Source organism: Seriola aureovittata, chromosome 16 (assembly GCF_021018895.1).
Source record: "Seriola aureovittata isolate HTS-2021-v1 ecotype China chromosome 16, ASM2101889v1, whole genome shotgun sequence".
Classification (NCBI taxonomy): domain Eukaryota; kingdom Metazoa; phylum Chordata; class Actinopteri; order Carangiformes; family Carangidae; genus Seriola; species Seriola aureovittata.
Window position 1 is genome coordinate 16,435,674 of NC_079379.1, and position 24,056 is coordinate 16,459,729.

Consider the following 24,056-nt stretch of genomic DNA (forward strand, 5'->3'; position numbering starts at 1 on the left):
CATATGGGCAACATAATAGAGATAAAAACAAATACCATACCATAATATTTAATTTAAGTAAAGCTTCCCTGAGTGAGGGATGTCGGAAATTGGTGAAATATGATCGTATTTAGGTCAGTCAATTATCACTGCATTTGTGTCTGCCAATCGTCACGGGTGTGTTCTGCGTCATCGCTTCCCAGCCAATCGCACGGCGACGTCCAGAAACGGGGCACCCAAGACGTAAACCTGGCAAACATGGCGACGCTCCGAGGAGAGTACGGAGATTGGAAATACGACCGTTTTTAACCGAGAAAATAACCTCATCTTCGCATGGTACAATGTGGTGGGGTTAGCCAGAGCCACCGCACGCACAGCCTTTTAGACGATGTTTGCAGAGGTAAGTTATCGCCGGTGAAATCGACTCGTGTATCGTTACAGTAGTTTGTTTTCCAGTGATAGACATAGCTAGTTAGCTTGTAGCAGCTAGCGCCTTAGCGTTAGCCCCGCAGGTAAACACAGCCTGACAGGGAAGAGGACGGCACACAGCCGCGGCGTTTTCCGAAAGCCCGTCTGCTATAAGTGGCAGTCAGCCCGGGATTACACGGTTAACGCTAAGTTAATACGATGAGCTTAGGATATCAGCACTGTCAAAACCGTGCTGTAAATTAGCTCGACACAGGCAATGTCGGTAGTATGCGTTTAGATTATGAGTAACGTCCCTCAACAACGAATTTCTACATCACAACAAACACAGGTGAGCTGGGCGTTACCTGTTTGTACGGCTAGTGGAGCTAAAACCTAATGTTGAAGGCAAAAGAAAGTTATCTATTTAGTATCAGGAAGATTGATTAACAGCACAGTTGGTTATTTCACTATTTTCTCTATAGTTCGAAGGCGTTCACGTCGGTAACAAACATATTAAGCAATGATTCGTCCGACTGATACGTTGTGTTGTGGCATTTCCCTTCTCATTTAGCTTTAACTTCAGGGAAGGTCTGAGACGTTTATACACAGCTGTCCGGAGGATCTGTTTCCAGTTGCATTCAGTAGCTGCCTGTCAGTCAGAATCGCTCCCTTCCCTTGTCAGACACAAACAACTGGCCTAACACAGGCCTGTCTTGAAATATTAATAGGGTGTCTTGAGTCCATTGTAGCTGGTCAGTGGTTGGAGAGATTAGCCACGGCTTTGTAATCATTTGTGACAAGCCGTTTTCAGTGTTACTTGCGATGACATTGTAGTTTTGCTACAGTTCTCACGTGATGCACTTTCTCAATGTATACTGGGTTCCCTGACTTTAAAGACTACTGGCCACGATATCTGCTGACAAGAAAACAAGACTACAGTGTCCACCTCACCTGAGCGGCAGGTGACCTACCCACGTCTGGGCACCTATCCAGCAGTTTAAGTACAGGTTTAGCCTCGGTAATGAGGCCTCAGCTGCCACTGCACTATTGTGCATGCTTTACAGGGAGTACTGATTTCTGTGTAAAGTGCAGTCAGGTGTTTCACTTCATCTTGACAGTAGCTCTTTGTAAAATTGTGCTCTCTGCTAACCTTTAGTCTGAAGTGAATGATGGACTTGTGTTGGGCTATCTTGTGATTTACATTAGCTGTGTAGTGTCAGCTTTGTTATGGATATAAGGTGTAAGGTGCGGTCAGATGGAGATGCACTTGCAACTATAACACATATGGGGGCCTTTTGGTCAACACCATTGTTGTCATCATCAACACAGATCTTGCACAAAAACACTGTTGCCTCTCAATAAGCCTACTCTCTTTCTCCTTCACCTCCTTGGTTTTGTCTCAGACTTTGACGATCATTGTGTTCCATGTAGTTATTTACTTTCTGCTAGTGTTCGTATTTTTGTGCCATTTCATGCATATTTGCACAGAAAGCTGTAGCTCAACTGTTGCTCTTGTGTTTTGTAGTTTTGTTGCTCATTGAATTGTATGATCACATTAAACTGTAGACAGGTTGGCAGAATTTACTCCTGCTAGTGAATGGCATACCCAAATAACTTTTATATAGTTGTTTTTTTTGTAGGGAGATGTTAGTGCATTGTGTATTCATCCACAGTCACACAAAGCTATCTCAGTGCTTTTCACCACTGGCTAAATCTCATTAAGGTGTCTTAATCAAAGCTTGGTGGACATTAAGGCCAGCATGCTGTCAAATCAGGCCTGCTAGTCACCTAGTACACCTCTCCCTCCTTCCTTCTGTAAATAGAGGTGGTTGCACTGTCAAACAGGCTAACACCTTTCAAGAATTAAGCCCCCTCCAGATTTGTGTCTCGTATCCAGGTATATCTACAATGAGTCTAGGTCATGCTGAGACTCAGAATGCAGTTCACATTTGGCATCAGATTTAGACTTTTGTCTCCAGTTGTGATTGGATTTTGCTTTATTTTATGTGTGTTTTTTACAGCTTCTAAATTAAATCAAATCAGTAAATTTGGGGAAGCACAGGTGCTGCAGACGTCGACTGTTTCAGAGGTCAGGGTTCAATTCCCAGTTGATGCGTGTCCTGATGGTTGCGTGTTCCAGCTGGTGGGATGTTGCTGGTCTTGTGATTTGTACTAGCTGGCTGAATTCTTTTGGCGAATAACATAAACCTCCAGATACGCCCTCCTGGAGCAATATCTCACTAGGAGGTGAAAATAGGTAGCTGGGGACTCAATATGTATTAAGGGAGGCATGTGGCTGACTTCACCCTCCCCAGGGTAACAGGTTACAGCTCCAGAAAGCAGTCCATACCAAACTGGACAGAAAAATAGGGGAACAAAATAGTGCTTAGCCATACAGCTAGAGAGTAGATGGCTAACTGCCTGGTACCTCACCTTGGCTACAGACTATGATTGTGGGTGTATGAGCCACAGTTGGGTGACAAATCAAATGAGAAAACAGTAATTTTCTTAGAAAAGTGTTGAGCGATCTCAAACTGCCAGAAAAACATCAGTTCTCCCTGGTATAGATTGAGATGAGAGATTGAAATAGAGATGAACTCCATTCTTCAAAAAGGTATTTACTAATTTTCTCTCTTGTGGTGGAAAGCATCTAACACATCAGACCAAAGCATCATTTATTCAAATTTTTTCTTTAATATGTCACCCATCCTACATCTGTTAACATGTATCCATGACCACCTTAGAAAGTCTAATACTTCCTGTGCAGTCACGCCCCTTTTTAGTAACAGCTGTCCATGTGTGATTTGATCATCCACTACGCATTATGGTGCAAAGTGTCAGCAGGGCCAAAGATTACAATGTGCTTCAGCTGCTGATCATAAAACTTTCCATGTTCACAGCCTGACATTTTTGTCCCTACCACACACCTACTGTAAATGAATGTTAGTGCTAATTGTGTACATATACTCACACATACTGCACTTGATACATTTTCAAACGTGTGGAAGTGGAACTATTCTGCTTTACAGTGATTATAAAAGAAGAGCAGTTTACACAAGGTGAGAAGTGCTGCGTTCATTAAGAGATTGTTGAAGAGTGGATCATTGTGGCCTTGAGTGATCGCTCTCCTGCTGTGCTTGTTACTTCACCTAATGTTAATTTTGTTGAGCTAATGATAGCTAAAGGCTTGTTAGTAGGAGATTGCACAGCACAGCTTTTGAATAAGCGAGCAGCTAGATTTTCCCAGTATCTGCTTTACTGACTGTCGTTTGTCAGCGTGGGCTGTCAGTGAAGACAGCGAGCGGCTGACCACCTTCAGATGACAGAATAGGTTTGACACGCTGATAGATAGGATTTCAGCCAACCTGCAGACAAGACAACTTATCACTGGCAAAATATTCAGTAACATTTTGATGCAAGCTTGTTACTGTGTAAGTAAAAGTACCACTCCCTCAGATTTTTCAGTAATCTGTATTTAACATTTAGAAATGTGTAACTATCACTCTTTCAATGTAAACACAAGGGTAACCAAAAGTAAAACACAGCATTGGACCTTGATGTCACTTGCAACTGATTGACAGGTCTTTTAATGCACAGACTGAGACAGACTAACTTTCTAATGCTTTGTCTTTTCTTCAGTTTGAGTGTATATACTCCTACTGTATACTGTATAATATAGAATATATTACTATTGAGATTTCTTCTCATGGTTAATATGGTAGCTCTGTCTATTATGGTTTTTCTGGTGGATTAGACCACTCAGCCATACTTACTTTCTCTCCCTCTCAGGCAATAACTATGGAACTCCCGCAGGAGAGCTTTAATGGGCTGAGTTAACCTCTCGCCCAATGACCACACTGATCAGGGTTGCAGCTAAGCGCTTGCGGGCTTGTGCGTGGGTCCCAAAAATAGAAATATATACCCTTGAGCAGTTCTTCCCACACGTGTATGTCTAGGTATGCAAAGTGCATTATGTGTGTAGTTGTGCGTGGATTTATTTTTATTTTAAAAAAAAATGGTGGTTTATGAGGTTGTACAAGAAATGCTAAGATTTTAGTGGTGTTGTCCAGGTGTTTGATTAAATGTCCAGTGAAAGTAATTTTGTGTCTCTCTGCAAACGCACACATCTTGTTTAGAGGCTGTAAGTATTGTTATGTTCATGTTTATGTGCATCTATTCAGTGTGGGTTGCGTAAGGAATTGCCTAGATGTTTAGATGTGTGTCCCCGATGGGCTTTGTTGTTAATCACTGGAACAGATGGTTCATGTTTAAAACCCTGTCTAAGCTGTAATGACTCAAGAGTGTTGGTTATCATCTCTCCTACAGAGCCAAGCTTCCACAGCCTCATCACCTCATCACACAGCTCTACTGATAGCCTCCACATTCCCTGCTGCCACTCACTGGCACCACTGACGTCAGACCAGACTTACATTACGCATTTGAACTACATTCAAATACTTTCTCGGGAAAGATTGCATTAAGTACGAGGTACTTGGCCAGGATTTCCTTGTGCTGTTCCTTTACAGATGGAAAAGTGCGTTTGAACTTAGAAAAATGCATAAATAAAAGCTGTTTTTGAACCACAGGATTCACTGAAACTGATAGAGGAATTTGCCTACCTAACCTGGGTATCAGAACTTAAACTCCCCCAGCCCTTCTATCTACAAAAATACTAGAAACACTGCATGCAGTTAGTTCTGACAACCAAAAAACCACCCAACATGCATGCACTGAATCAGGTTTGAATTATTTCAAAAATGACTGACGTATCTGGAAGTGTATGGTTACCAAGGTCTATGTCGTCAACTAGAGAGGTTTAGCGAGTAGCTGCTGCTACAGGTGCATCCGGATAGTTATAAGACTTAGTTATCACACTGTTATCTTGTGTGTATATAATACAGTCACCTGTCAGCACGTAGCTTAGGCCTGGTGGTAATAAATGTGTCAGTAATGGCTACAGTGGACTGCTTCTGAACACAGCCAAAAGTGGTGTAACTCCCCTCTCTGTGATTACTGTGTGGGTGAAAATTAAATAGAGTAGAAGTGTTTGTGAAGGTCAAGCTGTTAGTGGATGTTTGCATGAAAGTTAGTACCTAGGGATTAATTTGGTTTTCATGTAAACGGTTACAACATTGTGGCTGATTACTGCGTTATTGTTGGCTTGGAAGTGTCGGGACATTGCCATTCATTTAAGATAATCAAAGTTTGAGGCAGGGTGTAAACTGCCCCGTGAATAGTGCCTTTGTATCTCTACCACTCCTAGCTCAACTGTAATAGTAGTCATCTTCTTCTCTTCCTATAGTCCTAACTCTGCTATTATTGACTTGGTTCCAGCCAGTTATGACATGTTAAAGAAGGGGTAGTCTAGCCAGTTTGGACACATTCTGCAGTCCAGACACGAGTGTGTACATATGCACTCAAGACATTTGGTTATTGTCAGATTTTGGCAATAACTTTCTTAAACTCTGTAAACTCAGTAAACCTGGTTCCTTAATCACTGTAAGAGGAGAAATGTGGTTAACACAGTTACATCTCTGCTGGGTCACCTGATCTTGGCCATGTATATGCTTAACAGGGTTGGTAGATGAGTGCTTTTGCCTGAGAAATATTTCAGACAGCAAAAACTGTGAAATCATCATTTGGCAATGAAATTAAACATTACCAGCGCTTCCTTTTATCCAAAATAATCAAATTGTAAGAATGAAATTGAAATACAGAAATCTAAACAAGCTGGTTTTGACAGTAAAGAAAAAAAATGTGAGCTCCCTTAACAAAAAAGAAAAACTCTTCAGCCAACAACATCTTACATAACTAATACAATTACATACATCAGCCTTGGTTCAAAATATGGAAGGGTTTAGGGGAGAGAACTGATTACTGACATACATGCAAATGTGGTGTTTAGAGTAATCAGGTTATTGCAGTGGAATAACATGTAATATTTCCTGCCCTAACCTGATTTCTCACATAACCAGGTTTGTAAATGAAGTGACTCTCTGCTGCATCCCATTTATTCCAAGGTGTGCTCATAGATGCTGTTCTTCTGTTAGTGTAATGACCTATATGTTTAAAACCAGTTCTGCTGTCTTGTCTCAGCCTACAGTCTGACAGATCTTAGCCTGTCTAGTAGGCTGTGGGTTTACAGTGTATAAATAAAGTCAGGGTCAGCAGACCCCACTGACAGCCATCAGAATCAGGTTTTAATTTTCCCATTGTGCTGTGTAATCAGTGGTCCTCAGCTGGTGTGGTGATGACGATGTCACAAGCTGATCTGCATGTTTTGAACTTGAGCCAGACAAGTCATTTTTTTAATTGGCTGTTATCAGCTTCATGAAGTCTACTCTGTTTGTAGTCCTTTGTTTATTGTAACCAGTCATGCTCTTGGTGCACCATAGAATAGCGCAGACAATAGTGGCCACTTTGAATTTTGAATGATGCACCCCTCATATGCAGATGTCAAGATACCTGCCTGTGTAATGCTGTTCACCCTGCCCACTGCCATACTTTGAGCAGTTGGTATCCCAACCACTGATCTTTTTGGTGCTGATACCTGGCATCAGCAGACACTCCATGTTAAATGACGCAGAGTGGGAATGGAAACAAAAGAAAACTTCATCAGGGCATCCTAGTCATGAGGCATGCATGTGCGCTTTGGCATCCTTGACAGCCCTCAGCCTTGACTGTAGATTATCATGAGATGTTTGAAAGTGATTTTGAACAAAAACTATTGTACAGAGTTTAGTGAGATGTAGTTCCTATATCTAATCAGGCATTAACACTCAGATTAATTAAATTAGGTACTCAGTTCTTAGTCATCTGCAGTAACCTTATGCAACAGCCTGTGTTAAGTGGTCTTTTGAGACCACTTTGAGAAAGTAAAAATCCGGATTTGAATGTTGATGGAGTCACAGGTGGTACCTGCTTTACAAATTTCCAGGGGTGTAATGATTCTGAACAACAAAACTAATTTTTCATTACCATCCATAATTAACACCTGTAAATCATGAAATTATTATTCTATTTAAAGCATGCTGTATATTTTGTAAAGATTGCACATTACACTTGTGTTATTTGTCTTCCAACTGCCTGTGTCACGTGACTATTTCAGTCCAATCCTGATCCAATGATCACGTGAGTGATCAGTGGTCATGCTATACGTTGTAATCCAGGGCTGGACTATGTTCCCGAATGCGACACACTTGGCAGCCAATCTAATGTGTGTCATCCGATTTTCCATAGCGGGCTGTGGCAGTGAGAACAATGTGTCAGTGTCCTAAGGAAGATCTGTCTGTTCCTATCTGGCTCCATCAGTGGATCTGCTTATCTTAGGAACTCTAGTATGAATATAGGGCAGCCGAAGATCATCACTGTTGATCATCACGAAGTCTGTCAGTGACTTTACTGTGACGGCTGCACAGCTAGAGTGTGAGCATGATACAGTGTGTGACTCTGTGAGAGTTGTTCACAGATCACCACCATTATGTCGATAACTGCATTTTTCAAACTAACCTCATGACACTACATATATTATAGTTCTTTACTTGTTTACTAGTTTCATTTGTCCAGCCGACACCTGCCAGGAAGGTTAAGTTTGTGGAACATTATGTCAGAATCATCCTTCACATAACAACCCCAGCATGCAGACACACACAAACATGCACATATGTTGTAACATAACATAAACAATATTGATACAGATTCCTTAGATTTGTTTCACTGAGTGCGACAAACTATGTAATGGTTTCTAAATGAAATTACCTTTAAAGCTAGTTTGGCATTTCTGCACTGCGAGTTCTTGTTACTTGTCAGGCAACAGATACACCAATACAATATATCTGCGATAAGCATAAGGTATAAATAGCAAATATCAGTCTACATACATATATATATATATATATATATATATATATATATAATATATATATATATATATATATATATATATATATGTGTGTGTGTGTGTATATATATATATATGTGTGTGTATATATATATATATATATAATATATATATATATATATATATATATATATATATATATATATATATATATATATGTATATATATATATATATATATAATATATATATATATATATATATATATATATATATATATATATATATGTATATATATATATATAATATATATATATATATATGTATGTAGACTATATATGTAGAATGTGTGTGTGTATATACATATGTGTGTATGCATCAGTTATTTATCTGCGTATCCTTTGCAGGGTCGCTGGGGGCTCCATTTATACACAAAAAGACAGTCCTTGTACTTTTAAGGTCAAGAATGTGAATGAATATCCACAGAGTTGAGGACCCAGGTGATTTGGGCAGGAGGTTGAGGTATTGAGCAGGAGGGCCATTCTTTATCTGGAGTGGATTCAGTCTCACATGTCACCAAACATCCAGTCATGCTTTAGTGTACATCTCAGAGCAAATAACCTGCTTTTGATGTCATGGTTGAACAATACATCAAAAAATGACAGGGAACAATGAAGTTAACCTATTCTATGTGATGTGAAAGCTTGAACAGTCATGGTAGAGGTCACTTTCAGTTTAAAAACCCTCAGCCTGAATTGATCTGACCTGAGTGAGTATTAGCTCTTCTGTTTGTGCCGGTGCTATTTACACAGTGACAGTAGGTTCAGTCTGCCAGCCTGACCTTGCCTTCCTTGTCTTAACAGTTATATTTTCTGGTGTGTTATCATTGCAGCGATTTCATCTGCAGCATTGGCACAATATGGGACTGAAAATAGAGCTTCTAGACTAACTTATATGGAAAACTGGGACAGAGAGGTACCAGCTGGAAACAAGAGTTTGGTTTCCTGCACTGACAATAACAGGAAAACCATAGGATATGACTCACACGTATGCACACACACACTTCATCAGATACTCTCTAACAATACAACACACCACAGTTTGTCTTTTTAAATAATATTTTCCTGTGCCTACATCTGAAGTGTAGGACAGTGTTTTTTCTGGACTGTGGATGACGTCATTGTACAGTACAGTTAATGCTGCTGATTTATTGCTATATTTCCTTCACAATGGAGTGAGCAGTCAAGCCCAAACAGTTTTATGCGGGGGATTTATGATGGGGCTGGGAGAAAAGATTAAGCCATTTTAGACTATACTTGACAAGTTTATTCACATTTATAACCAAGGAGTTTGAATCAAAACAAAGACGCAGGGCTGTTTCTACATGCAGTATACCATCATATGGTAAATGGTAGCAACAGTTAGCAATAGTACTAATGTAAATAAAATCTTAATCAGTGCCTTAAAATATGTGTCAGGGCTTCAAATTAAAAGACCTGTTTGTCAGTGATAGAAGATTTAAATGCGTTGATCGGACCTCAGATAGGAAGCTTTTCTTCTGACTTAAATGATCTTCAGACTAACTTGAATATTGGCGGAGAAGTCTGTACTTGTTTAAATATAAGCAGGAGATCATGGAGTATTCAGCCTGTTGTTTGTTTCTGTGTGTGTTTCAGGCCAGTCTGTCCATCTGGGGATGGGGGGGTCTTGGAGTCGTGCTGTTCCTCGTCACCTTTGGACCCTTTGCCATATTCTACCTGGCTTTTTATATCTTCTGCTTCATTGGAGGGTGAGTGTCAAGACCTGTAAACCATATATCATGTATATTTATAAGCCTGCTCTTTCACATTAACCACAGCACTTTGTACAGGAGCCTGGTAGATCAGTTCTTACCTCATCTTGTTCTCGCTTCTGTTTTCTAGGGGCTTTGCGGTCACTCTGCTCTATGGAAAGATAAACTCAGAGAAACACCTGGAAAAATGCGAGCATTCTTACCTGCCATCCACACAGATTGGTATACTAAAGGTAAAAACACACACCCACACATTTTGACCTCACCTACACAAACAAATTAATTAGTTGTTAATCAAGTTTCTGTTGATGAGAACAGCCCTTCCAGATGTCACGCAGAGCTTTCAAGTTCTTAACGATGTGATTGCTCATATTTCACCACATCATTGTGTATTTCTCTTTCAGACATTGGATGAGATGAAGCTGGAGATCAAGCCTATAAAGATTGACAGGAGACTAACTGGCTCCAGTTTCATCGATGAACCACTACAACAGGTGTGTGTGCGTGTGGGCATATCTTTACATCACGTATTGTGGCTTCCTGTGCGTTTGACAACTGTGTAAAGTACAAATATTGTGAACTGTACAGCACAGACTGTGAAAGGAAGCCTTTTGTTTTGAAGTGCTGACTATCTACTTCACTCAGCTATGAGAGTAACAGAGTGGAGTGGTAGTAGAGTAGTAGAGTGATTGGCCAGAAAATCAGCAGTGCACAGATGAAACTGAGACAACAGCTAAGACGAGAAGCTGACAGAGGATAACAGGATTATGACGGGCTGACACTCCAGACCTTTTGGACGCTGCCCCACTTGGGTCACTGTCTGACCCATCAGCTGGCCTGTGTCAGCAACTTATGGCCTTAGGCCATAAAGTAGTCATCACTGTCAAACAGTACATGACCTCCTAAAGCCTCCGTGCCTCTCGTTCACAGGAAGTTTGTTCCTTGTGTTTTGTGTGTCATCAGATTAGTCTGGACCAGGATGTCTGTTAGGTTTTTTTCTTTGTTAGTTTTTTTTTGTTTTTTTGTGGCAAAACAAATTAAAATGTCATCCTCCTAAACTCTAAAAAACACACACACTTAACACAGGCATTTCTCTTTCTTAACAGCCTTGACAGAATGAACCTTAGTTCTGCTCGTCACCATTGACACACGCCATCTTCACACAATATTTGTATTTTTTTTGTATTATTTCTTTGAAATAAATATCACCTCTTTCTCTCTAGACTTCAAACAAGCAGATTTCATTTCAAATTATTAAGGAACAATGAGTGACTTCTGTTTTAAAAGTGTCTGAAAGAAATGATTTTTCCTTCATAAATGTATTCTAGATTAGTTACATCATGTATGCAGATATTGCTGTATTTATGTGCACTTCTGAAATCTTAACAGATGTACTGTCCGGAAAATGGAAGTGAAAGTTTCTCTACCGTTACGCTGCCACACTACCAGTGTTGCACCATCATGTGGCTTAAGTGTAGAAAAAAAAAAACGTTGCATGGCTGAAATGAATATGAGTCTGCTGGTGATTTACTCAGCTTCACACCGTTGTAAAAAGATCCTGTAAATGATGGTTAGGTTGCCTGTCACTATTGCTGACATGGAACATGAGCTTAGTGGCTTCAGTCTGGTGGACACAGTTCGTCTTTCCACCCTGCCCTGTGGTTACAACACTTGCAGTAGAAAACAAGCTTTTAGCACATTGTCCTCAGTAAAGCAGCGTGGCCGGCAGAGTTAAGTGCAGACTCAGCAGTTTGACATGGTCAGATGACACTGACTGCTCTATTGTGGAGTCTCTGTTCTCCCCTCCTCCCTGGGAATGCACACTAATCATTTCAGCAGCATGTGAAGCTCGAGATCTTGAACAGCTTAACGTGACATCATGCAGACCTGTGTCATGCTATCCAAAAACCTTTTTTCTTTTTTCTTACATTAGAAAAAGTACTTTCTCATTGCCAAATCCTCCCTCCCTCTGCAGCCCACACAGTAGCAGCAGATAGTGACAGTTACACTGATTCATGTGTTGGCTTGATTTAATCATACGTACTCAGGTGCAATCTCTATTGTATTTAACAGACTACAGTAAAATGATTGATTAACCCAGGTTTCCTTGGATCTAGAAGCCCAGTAATCTATTCCCTGGGTGATTGTACTAGACATTGACAATCAACAGATTTAATTTTCTTTCCAAGAAGAGGTATTAACCCATTTGGCTCTCATTTGATCATTTGATTGACTTTCAATCAGTCCAGCTCCAAGGTTTTCTTTACTGAATTACATTTCTGTTGTTTACTTTCTTCCTCTCTCCTCTTCCTCACTCTGTAGGTGATCCAGTTTGCTTTGAGAGACTATATCCAGTACTGGTACTACACTCTGAGCGAGGATGAGTCTTTCTTATTGGAGATCAGACAGACTTTGCAGAATGCCCTCGTCCAGTTCTCCACACGGTACAATACAAGCACACAGTTACTCTAAATGACACGTGGCTTCTTAACATTTGTGCCTTGATATTTAAGCCAAATCTGTTCTGTATTTCTCAACTGTTGTGTGTGTGTGTGTGTGTGTGTCTGTGTGTTGGTGTATTGGTGTGTCAAGGTCCAAAGAGGTGGACTGGCAGCCTTACTTCACCACTCGCCTGGTGGACGACTTTGCCACCCATTTACGTGTCTTTAGAAAAGCCCAGGATCGCCTCGCCGACAGAGAGGACAAGCAAAGTATGCATACACATTCATGAGTTTTGTGATCGACTACACATTTTGATAGACTACACAATAAGATTTGTTTACAGTTGTGGTGCAGAAAATATGGTTTCATAGAGTTTAGTGACCAAGAAGAGTTTCGTCTCAACAGGAGACATAACGGAGGAGCTGGTGGATTCGTTCTTTGAGGCCGAGGTGGAGATGGAGAGGAAGATTTGTCGAGACGTTGTGTGCACTTCACACAAAGACGAAGAAGGTAAACACACATCTGCAATCTCTCTTGTTTTACATCTGACACAGTCATGCAGAACTCTTCCCACAAATGTGCTACTGTTTGATGTTGTAGCGAGAAAAAAAGTAATCATAAGCCGTGTGTGTGTGTTTCAGGTTTCCTTCGAGACTTGTGTGAGTTGCTTCTGTATCTGTTACTACCTCCTGGAGATTTCCACAACAAGAACATGAGATACTTCCTAAGGGTGAGTACATATAAGATACACAAATACAAACTCTCTCAATCTCACTGACAGTATGTCATACTGTCCTGCAAAATGCAGTCAGCCATGAGCCTTTCCTAGAGTTTTATTTTCAACAACAGGCTCCTGAATTGATCACATTGAAGTAACAGACAAATGTGACGCAATGTTTCAAGTGTTAATTTTCTATGACTGTACCTGGAAAAGCACTGTGATGTGATGTTTATTTATTTTATTTTATTTTAGGAGGTTCTGGCGCGTGGTGTGCTGCTTCCTCTGATCAATCAGCTGAGTGACCCAGACTACATCAACCAGTTTGTCATTTGGATGGTGAGATCTGACTCACACACGTCCATAGCACACACATATCAGCTAGTTTACTATCCATGAAACAATCCAGAAATCAAATGAAATTGGACAAAAACAGCATTATGCAGTGGTATATGTTATCGAGTTTAAATGTGTGTGTGTGTGTGTGTGTGTGTGTGTGTTTGTGTTTGTGTGCGTGTAGATACGGGACTCCAGCTGTAACTATGAAGCCTTCATGAACATCCTCAAGCTCACAGACAAGCCTGCTGAGCTGGAAGCCGTCAAGGACAAGGTGCTGGAGGAGCTGCAGTACCTCCGCTCCCTGGACACCGCTGGGGATGGTAGGCACTCACTGACACACACACATACACACACACACACACACACACACACACACAACACACACACACACACACACACACACACACACACACACACACACACAAGTTTTTGTCATGTGAGGCACAAAGGACATCCAAAAAAAAAAAGTCCCAATAACTGCACTGCATTCCTCTCGTCCTCCTGATGTATTTTTGTTTCTTTGTCCTTCAGACATCAATGTGATCAAGAACCAGATTAACAGTCTTCTGTTTGTGAAGAAGGTGTGTGAGACCAGGATCCAGAGGCTGCAATCTGGCAAGGTAAGAAACTACAGCACAGCTTTTATAGTGCTTACACTGGAGGATCCAGTAAAAACATGCACTACTAAAATAAATTATAGTGTCATCAATTTTGATAGTTTCTTATGTATATTTTATGATTCATATGGTCAAACATTGTCTCCACAAGTGTCAGCTGCATTTTCTTAAAGTCAGTTTGTTTCTGAAATTTTATCTTTGGGAGTCGACTAAGCTGAGAAAACAGTTTTCTCTGTTCTGTGAGTACCAGACGTTTCTCATCCTGTGTCTGTGTCTGTGTTGTGTAGGAGGTGGATGCCTTGAAACTGGCAGCCAACTTTGGCAAGCTGTGTGTTATCCCACTGGATCACATCCTCGTCCACAACATAGCCCTGCAATTCTTCATGGGTAATTCTGGAAATGCATCATCACATATACCACGGATGCCAAACGTCACTGTAGTCATCCCAGGACATTAATCCTGAACATTTCTGTTAATCATCTTTATAATCCATAACTTATTCCATTCCTCCACAATTTATAACTCCAACCTGTCTTGTTAGGCACGCTCCTTTTCAGTCCCACATGACCTCGTCAGAGATTTTAATGGGTCACTCCACTTTACAGATCAGATTACGATAGTGTGTGTGTGTGTGTGTGTGTGTGTGTGTGTGTGGTGTGTGTGTGTGTGTGTGTGTGTGTGTGTGTGTGTGTGTGTGTGTGTGTGTTCTGCTTTGGAAAATGAGCACTAGCCAACAGCCTAAACATTGTGGCTGGGTCTATCCTTTTAGTATTTATGCTGCTAGGATTTTGTTTTTTGTTTTTTTGATTAAAATAAGTTTAAATCACCAAAATTCCAAAACTAAAACCAACTGAGGGTAAATTGACAGAGCCAAAGTTACATTTAGTAATTGAAGTGGCACAGTAATCCAATAGATTTGTTTAATATATATTTGTGTAACAAAAAACTGCAACAACGGTGTGTGTCTGCCGGTCCAGACTTCATGCAGGCAGCGGGGGCCCAGGCAGAGCTGTTTTTCTGGCTCACTGTGGAGGGCTACAGGGTGACGGCACAGCAGCAGCTGGAGGCCATGCAGGGCTGGCAGAAAGATGGCAAGAAGCAGCCCTGTGCCACCAAGGGACTGCTGAAGGCCGCTGCACTGGGTGTCTACGAACAATACCTCTCCGACAAGGTAGGTGACATGTTAGGTCGCACACACGCACACACACACGCACACAAGTCAAATGTCTTTTCAGCCATAAAGGAGGTTAACACTTAAGCAAAAGGTTTTGGTCCCTCAGAAGTTCAGCTCTCCAGTTTCATGGAAAATTACATATAAGTGTACCTGCTTTAAACTACTCCTTCCTCCAGTGTGAGTCATCTAATATTTTACGAAATTATCTACTTACATCTGTCTGCTTTGGATTCTTTCCAACAGGCGTCTCCCAGGGTGCAAGTGGACGAGGTCTCAGTGACAACACTGGGGGAGAAGCTGCAGAAAGATGATCCCACGCCAGAGATATTTGATGAAATCCAGAGAAAGGTACATGATGTCACGCTTACTCTGTACATAAGTGAATTTTCTGAAGCATTTCATAGATTTTAGTACCTTTTGTTCCGTTTTGTCTTTCGAATGATCTGCCTCACTTCCTGTGTTTTGCACCTGCTAACAATCTGTTTCACACGTTTTTTTTCCACAGGTGTATGACATGATGCTACGTGATGAGCGCTACTACCCCTCCTTCAAGCAAAGCCCTCTCTACGTCCGCATGCTAGCAGAGCTGGACATGCTGAAAGAGCCGAGCTACCGGGGATCTGATGACGGCGATGGAGAATCTTTTAATGGCTCTCCCACAGGAAGCATAAACCTAGTAAGTCAGCTTCAATTCCTGTTGCAGGGCTTAGAAAAATCCACATGTGGAGACAACTCTGGCATTGTTTTTATAGTTCATTGTCCCGTTGTTGTTTGTTGTCTGTAGTTTTTGATAACTTTTTCCTTGTGATTTCAGTCTTTGGACGACTTGTCCAACGCCTGCCATGATGAAACTATGCACCTACATGCCTTCATCTCCGACACAGGTACAGGCACACACACAGAGTCTGAGTATTGTTTCTAGAACATTGTGTTCAAGTGTCAGTCTTAGAGTTATGTGGAAAACTTTAAGGGTTTGTGCTAGATTCTGACAGCTTGTGTATGCACGTCAGGCTTAAAAACATTTGATTTGAATTTTACTCTGTGTGGGATTTCGGGTGTTGTAACTGCATATGTCGACAGTGTGTGAATGTGTCATGCATATTGGGTATCTGCGAGTCCCTACTGGCCCCTCCCTGCATGTTTTTTCTTTCAACTTTTCACCTCCTAGCTCAATTCATCTGCATGCGTCTGCTGTGTCACTTTCATCCTGTTCCAGTATGCTTTATTTCTTTCATTCCATCAGCTTCAATCTTTTTATGTTCTTCCCTTTTCCTTCCTTCCTTCCTCCTCCCTCCTTTACCTCTCCTGTCATTCTGTCACATTTCCCTCCCTTTTATCACGTTTCCACACCCTCTGCTCTGCATTCTTTCTTTTGCTCGCTCTTCTTCCCCCACACTTTGCATCTCCACATACTTTCCCTTTCTTTCTTCTGCTTTCATCCACCCCCCTCGTCCTCCATTCCCCTGTTGGATGTGTTACCGCGCCGGGTAGCTGATGCTTGTCTCCCGGGCTTCTGGGGTGCTGCAGGGGTTTGCAACGACCACGGTAAGACCTACGCGCTGTACGCCATCACCGTGTTCAGACGCAACCAGGACGGCAGTGAGGACTGCTGGAAGACCTACCGCCGCTACTCGGACTTCCACGACTTTCATATGAGGATCACTGAACAGGTGTGTGTGAGTCGGGATGCACGTGTCCCAGAAGCCAGCAACATTTCTATCCCAGAAGAAAGCTGCTATTAGTGTCAAAACATGAAGCAACAACACATGCATTTGTTTGTCTCCTTGTTTTAGTTTGAGAACCTGGCATCGATCCTCAAGCTGCCAGGAAAAAAGACGTTCAACAACATGGACAGAGATTTTTTGGAGAAGAGAAAAAAGGACCTCAATGCTTACCTCCAGGTAACACTTTTATATATCTATATATATATATATATATATATATTTTCGTACATCATTTAGTAGAGTGATATAAATAACTTATGTGTGTGTTTATGTTCCAGTTGCTGCTGAACCCAGAGATGGTGAAGGCCTGCCCAACACTGATTCCTTATGTGTATGACTTCCTAGAAAACAAGGCCTACAGCAAGGGCAAAGGAGAGTTTGCACGAAAGGTCATTTAATGTTTTTGTCAATGTTTTTAAACAAACATCAGCATTTCGTTATCTTTTATTTATTCATGGATAACTTCAAAACGTTGTGTAATGTTTAGGTTAAGCTACTCTTCTCTGTAGCGTGTGTTTAATGTGTAGCCAACTGTGTAACTCTGTACATGTAGTTGACCTTTAACACTTTATATATAGCTGTGTCCCTGAGAGCTCCACTGCAGCAGTGCAACAGTTTGGATTTACTGTCAGTAAATTAAAGCTAAAATGTTTTTTACTGTGGGCTATAATAACTATTAGGAGATTATTGGAGATGCTTTTTCTTTTTGTCACTCTGATTTACAATAACATATTTCTCCACCATCTATGCTGTAGTTTGCAGAACATGTTAAAAGTTACAGGTCTCAGCTTTAAACTTTAATTCAGCAGTTATTTGGACATAGGCATAAGTGATTGTGACTCAGGACAGAGGATTATAACTGGTTCTATAAAATACATTTTCTGCTTTTGTTTCATGCCCCTATCAGATAGACACATTTGTAAATCCTTTGAGGAGCTCAATGAGGAACGTGTCCAATGCAGTGAAAGCCCTGCCAGACAGTCTGGCTGAAGGGATGACTAAGGTGTCTGACAACATGGGCCGCATGTCAGAAAGACTGGGTCAGGACATTAAACAGTCCATACTGAAGGTAACACCATCAAATGCTGCAAGTGTTTTGCATCTGAATAAATGTCTTCAACCACAACCCTCCACTTTTTCTCACTGCTCTGATGTAGAAGTTCATCCAACCTCTGATCATCTGTCTTTCCTCTGCTCTCCTAGGTGCCTCCACTTCTCCCCAAGTCTGAGATCGACCCTGAACACTGTCGAGTCTCCGCCCAGCTTGATGACAATGTGAGCCAGTCAGCTGGTTTGGTTGCTCTGCATTTATTTCTTTTTAATTAAATTTCTGGTAAAATGGTAAATATGTGCCTTGTGTGTCCAGGTGGATGATAACATCCCACTGAGGGTAATGCTGCTGCTGATGGATGAAGTATTTGACCTTAAGGAGAAAAACCAGTGGCTGCGCAGGAATATTAAGAACCTGCTGCAGCAACTCATCAGAGCCACGTATGGAGACACCATCAACAGGTCAGAAATGTACAAAGATTCTGGCAAAATATTGCCATGTGCAGCAGGATAAAATTGTTTCATCCATGTATATAAAATAGTTATAGATTCTTTAATTAGTTGACTATTAATGTGCACCGATAAAAGATATATTCAATTCATTATCTCATAATCATCCCAAACATGTTAACAGTCTTACACATTTGGTTAAGGATTGACTGTTAGTTTTTGAATGTAGATTTGAACTCAAAGTAAAGTAATCAGGAGGACTTTGATTATTTATGTTGTGGACAAAAAATCATTCATGCCAACTGATACCATGATCTACATCCAACTTCTATGAAGTTAAGGTCTTTTGGTGATGTGAAAGGGGAAGACTGGGTTTATTGAACACTGAAAAACATGAACCATACAGTCATGTAATTTCACACGGAGCACAATCTGAAAAATCTCTACTTTGTTTCTGTAGGAAAATCGTGGATCATGTGGACTACTTGACCTCACCGGAGCAGGTGGCAGACTACGTCAAAAAGTTCAGGTAACCTCTCTGCTTTTCTTTCAATTAAATCTGATTGGTCAGAGGAGTTGGGAGTAACCCTGAGTGCTTCTGTCTCCATACAGGGATTCCTACTGGCCCAACGGTATACTGGCTGAGACACCACCCCGTCGGGACAAGAGCATCCGCATGAGGACACGAGTAGCTGCCAAGACCAGCCTGCTGGGCATCATGCCAGGTGAAAACATGCACTCACACATTTAAGCACCACCTGTTTGGTACAGCCTAATCCACTCACCCCCATCTGTAAGGCCTTCTCTCTTGTAAAACTAAAAACAAACTGTTAGAAAACACATACAATCAAGTTAAACATGTGTGTGCCTTGTTCAAGTCAGTTTTTGAGTGGGCTTACTGCTGCCCCTAGAGGCCAATAGGAAAAAACGCCCACTGTGACTGCTGCTTTAGGGGGCAGTAATGAGCCCATTACAGCTAGATGCACCAGAATAAGGCAAAGAGAACACAACGACAGGAAACTTACTTGAACCAATCTCAGAATTGGCTAATTCTTGTAATTTTACAAGAAAAAAGACACCAAGGGTGATGGCTGACTTCTTCATTTCATATAAACACACTTGGTTCATTTTTGCACAGCCGATTCTCTGAGCCTTTTTTTTTTTTTTTCAAAAAGCATTTGGGACTGTCAAACAGATTTCAGCCTCTGTGTTAACAGGGATCTACGGGCATGTAGCTGACTTTATATCATCTGGCCTTTTTACATCTTTCATTTTGTAAAAGTTTTGCTTGTGTGGCTGCTTCACTTTCTTTTACCTTGAGTTTCATATCTCTGTTATCTAACTAAACTGTTCCATGCTAAGTGCTCCTCTAGTGGTTCTGGTGTGAGCTTGGGGCAAAAATGAACCCACAAGGAAAAGGTTCTTCTTTTTCATCACTGACTACTCCACTTTATTTCTCTTCCTTCCCCAGATGAGCTGAAGCACATCATTGGAGCGGACACCACGAGAAAGGGCATCCTGCGTGTCTTTGACATGTTTCAGTACCAGCCCATGAATCGTCGGCTAGTCTACGTTTTCCTGGAGGGGTTCCTGGAGACAATGTTCCCCCAGTACAAATTCCCTGAGCTCTTTGTCAAGCTGCACTCCCGCTCGCCGCGCATCCACAGATACAGCCAGAAACTCAAATCCTCCTCTCTTAAGAGGTGACAGGAAAGGACAGAGGCAACAGGACCGACCAGACACACACAGACTTGAGAGCTAAGAGTGAGAGCGGGGGACTTGACGTGAACGTGATGGTATGTGTGTGTGATTTCTGCCATTTCTTCCACCTCCCTCACACACTCTTTTTGATGAAAACACTCCAATTATCCAGCTGATTATTTCTGTCAAAACAGAACTGAAGGATAAACAACACACACTCTGCCCTCCTCTCGCTCTGCGAGACACACATGCGCAAACACAAGTCCTGTAATTTGCACCAAGACTGAACATGGCAGTCTTTTATTTTCTACATTTTCCCCTCCTTTTTGGACTTTTTAGTTGTGTTTAGCTTTATCCTGGGCCAGTCAATGCTGCTTTCATGTGGTCCAGAGAACAGACCACAGATACTGTATTGTTTTTAAACTGCAGGAGTAGATAGCATAGACCCACACCTTGCCTTACCTTCCCGCTTCTGTCTTTTAGCCAGCTCAGTGTGCCATCTCTGAACTGGCCCCTCAGCTGTTGTCAAAATTACCCTCATGCTGTAGACATTTGATCTGCAAAAGCTGCACACCTGTAAACATGCAACAATATTTTGTTTTCATAGCAACCAAATATGTCAATAGCACTGGGTTAAAGAGGCGCTGTTTTTAAAATGTGACTGAACAAATATGGGTCGAAAGGATGATTTTTATTTTTATTGTCAGCAGTTTTTCCAGCCACAATGCTTCTCTTGAAACATGATTTTTTTTCACTTTTTGCTTTAAAGTGTTACATCATCTATGCCGCCCATGATCCTCAAAGAATAGGCCACATCCCCTTTAATGCTACTGTCATAACCTGTGATGACCAAAGCTCATGCTGTTCATACGCACGCATGTGTGTACTGGTTTGATGTTGGGATTCCTCTGAACATTACTGTGCTTCGTGTTGATAATCATGTGAAGAAAGAGAACGCAGTGTTGACCTTTACTGACCTAAAAGGTGAGGCTGTGAGGACACACTGAAGTGTGTTGCAGTTGTGGGAAGCTCAGCTCTGGCTGTCCAAGCGCACTATCAAAGAATGTACTCTCTGGTCTAGTCTGTATTTGGCTTGTGTAGAATTTTTGTGTGAATTGGTCTGTGTGCGGGTGTGCGTGCGTGTGCGAGCGTGTGTGTGTGTGTTTAGCACAAAGAAGCAACCCTCTTCAGTCAGAAACTGTGCCAGTGTGAGCTAGTGAACCAGCCTTAAAACTACATACAGTATATACTGACCAAGAGACGCACGCTAGAGGTAGCTCTCCTTCACATGACTGAACATTACAAGGAAATCAAGATAGAGATATGGAGATATATCCCTAATCACTTTTATTCAGAGAAAATTGTCTTTAATTTTGTGCAATATTTGTTTTCTTTAATGCATGTGCATTTTGAATCATTGTATACTGAAAAAAATAATTCATATTGTTTTAATAGTAGAGAACACAAAAGAAGTTTCCCCAGAAATGTCTTCTTATCCCAACAACTTAACATTCCGTTGTTGTAAAAGTACAATGTTTATTTTACAGACTTGTTTTATAAGTCTGAGTTGTTATTTTTGTTTGTTTGTTTTGTTTTGGGTGTGTGGGGGGTATTGTCCACTTATCCCTCACCCACTCATGCAGAATCTGTGTTTTGGGTATCGACTGGGCAGTGTTGGGGGGGTTTTGTGTCACAGCCCGATTATTAGCTCATTGGGCTATAGCTAGCTCAGAGGCGGCCTCAAACAACTGCTTCTTTTTAACTCATAAGTGGCGTTTTATGCATTCAAGCTTGTTTTGTTGCGTGTGAACAGATCGTTGTTGTTATGAACTGACAGCTGGAGGGACCGCCCCCACCCTCTCTTCCTGTCCAATAGACTCACAGGAGAGCTGCGTCCTATGACCAATGGAATCACTGCTAATGAGCACTTACCGTAGCAACTGTGGGAGGGCCTCTCCCATTGGCTGGACGGAGCCCCATTCTGCTGCAGTCATTGGATGGAACTCCTTCGTCTGCTGTGATTTGCTTACACTGAGCAGCCGTGGTGGACTCTGATTGGCTGAGTAGGAGGACATGGACTTGAGCCTCTCTTTCTGGGAGGTGAATATTTTGTCCCCATGGTGGAGGAGATGTCACCTTTAACTTTCTGCACACCTCTCCATACAGGAAGGCTTGTCGTTTTTTAACCCCAGTATATATGAATCTATGATAATGAAAATTGTGCATATCTGTGTACAGTATGTGTTAATAGTGTGCCTAAATGTACTGTCAACTCTATTTTCATATTTTTCTTTAACCTAAAAAAAAAAAATCAGAATGTCATGATCATTTTACGCGACTGAAAATGACTTTAGGGTGTTTTTTTGCATCATGCTTATCAAACTCTTCCTTATGAGCAATTGTGCTCAGATCAGTATAACACTAATAAAAGGTAACTCAGACTAACTGATCACAGTGTGTATGGTGTTTTCAGTGTATTTTTTTGTTCATAAAATGTCTACTAAAATGGCTGTAGTTTAAAAACATAAAAAGTGGGTCATTTTGCCCACATATTAGACAGACCTTTCACTGTTATAAAAAGATTATGTGCTTCCTGCTACATTATCTACAGTGACACACTTTCTCTTGTTTATCCTCTGTATTAATAGCACAGATACATCCTCCAAGCACAGAGCCAAAACAACAGAAAACATATCAGTCCATGTCTTTTGCCTTCCACTACAATGGCTTACTTATGTTTGATGACCTTGTGGACTGATGAATTTTAATTTAATCAACATCTAAAATACATTTTTTTAAAAACCATAAAAGCATCAACTATACCAGACCAGTTAATGATTTGTGTCATTTATCTTAGAAGAAAAAACGTATTTTCCTATAAATGATAGATCTCTATCTAGAGCCAGTCAACAGTATTCATAAAAACAAATGTGTGGCGGCTCCAAAACAAAATGGTGTGTTTTTAAAGCCAGTAATTTAGTTTCCCCACATTCTTGAGGCATTATAGATCAAAGCACTTCATGAGATGGAATTCATTAAAGTTGTATTATTTTTTATGCTTGTAACCTTAAACAGCTTTTAAAGAGCTGTGTCCTCTTATGCATAAGGTCAGCTCTTAATTTAATACATTCTCTTACTTTAATGTTGTAGATCTTCACTTTCAGTTTTATTTTCTTACAAAACTGACAGAACTTATTTCATTCAGCCCTGAGTCATTGATCGGCAGACTGGTAGTGCAAAGTAACTGGCATGGACTGAAATTGTTTCATTAAAATCTTCAGGATTCATTTTAATGTTTATGTTGTTTAAGTAACCACACTAAACCATTAATAGGCTGTGCACCTTATCTTTCAACGTAAACATACTGCAAGAAATCATCAGTTGTGTTTTGTGCTGACAATGTTCACATAGGAACCATCTGCTGTATGAGCTTTTTTCCACCGACATGGTGAGTAGGAAAAGCACATGTTAATTAATTATTCCTGGATTCACTTAGTTATTAGGGTGGCAGGGCTCTGACACTTGAGTATGCTTCCTCACTCATTATTGTAATGTTGATATTATTGTATTCATGACAAATCATTACTGATAGAAAGTTAACATTTAAAATAGCATTTTGGTCAAATATATGATCACTTTCCGTTTTAATTCAAGCACTCATTAACTTCCAATGCTGCAGGATTCTCATCCACACAATGCCAACAAAAATCCTTTCTCATGCTTTACCATGAGACTAACACACTTTCCTGCAGGTCCTCGGAGCAGCGTCTTTGAGTTGGTTTCATTATCCTCACATTAGTCCTGTCAGTCCATGTCTGAGCT

General features: G+C 40.9%; 1 protein-coding gene across 3 annotated transcripts; it reads left to right on the forward strand.

The window, feature by feature from the left end:
* The first annotated feature begins 216 nt into the window (after positions 1 to 216).
* On the forward strand, positions 217 to 22,683 carry snx13 (sorting nexin 13). Of its 3 annotated transcripts, none has more exons than XM_056398842.1 (25): positions 217 to 379; positions 9,903 to 10,015; positions 10,149 to 10,251; positions 10,423 to 10,512; positions 12,341 to 12,462; positions 12,611 to 12,729; positions 12,866 to 12,970; positions 13,102 to 13,190; positions 13,434 to 13,517; positions 13,699 to 13,837; positions 14,049 to 14,137; positions 14,422 to 14,521; positions 15,113 to 15,306; positions 15,553 to 15,657; positions 15,815 to 15,985; positions 16,124 to 16,193; positions 16,801 to 16,979; positions 17,103 to 17,210; positions 17,312 to 17,422; positions 17,941 to 18,102; positions 18,237 to 18,308; positions 18,400 to 18,545; positions 18,994 to 19,062; positions 19,146 to 19,258; positions 20,005 to 22,683. In XM_056398842.1, the coding sequence occupies exons 1-25, from the start codon at positions 368 to 370 to the stop codon at positions 20,238 to 20,240; spliced, it is 2,901 nt and encodes a 966-aa protein (XP_056254817.1). In that variant the 5' UTR covers positions 217 to 367; the 3' UTR covers positions 20,241 to 22,683. The 3 variants fall into 3 exon arrangements, with proteins under 3 accessions (XP_056254817.1, XP_056254815.1, XP_056254816.1); XM_056398840.1 differs by lacking the exon at positions 217 to 379 and adding an exon at positions 568 to 736; XM_056398841.1 differs by lacking the exon at positions 217 to 379 and adding an exon at positions 571 to 736 and having other exon boundaries at positions 16,837 to 16,979.
* Positions 22,684 to 24,056: the final 1,373 nt, after the last annotated feature.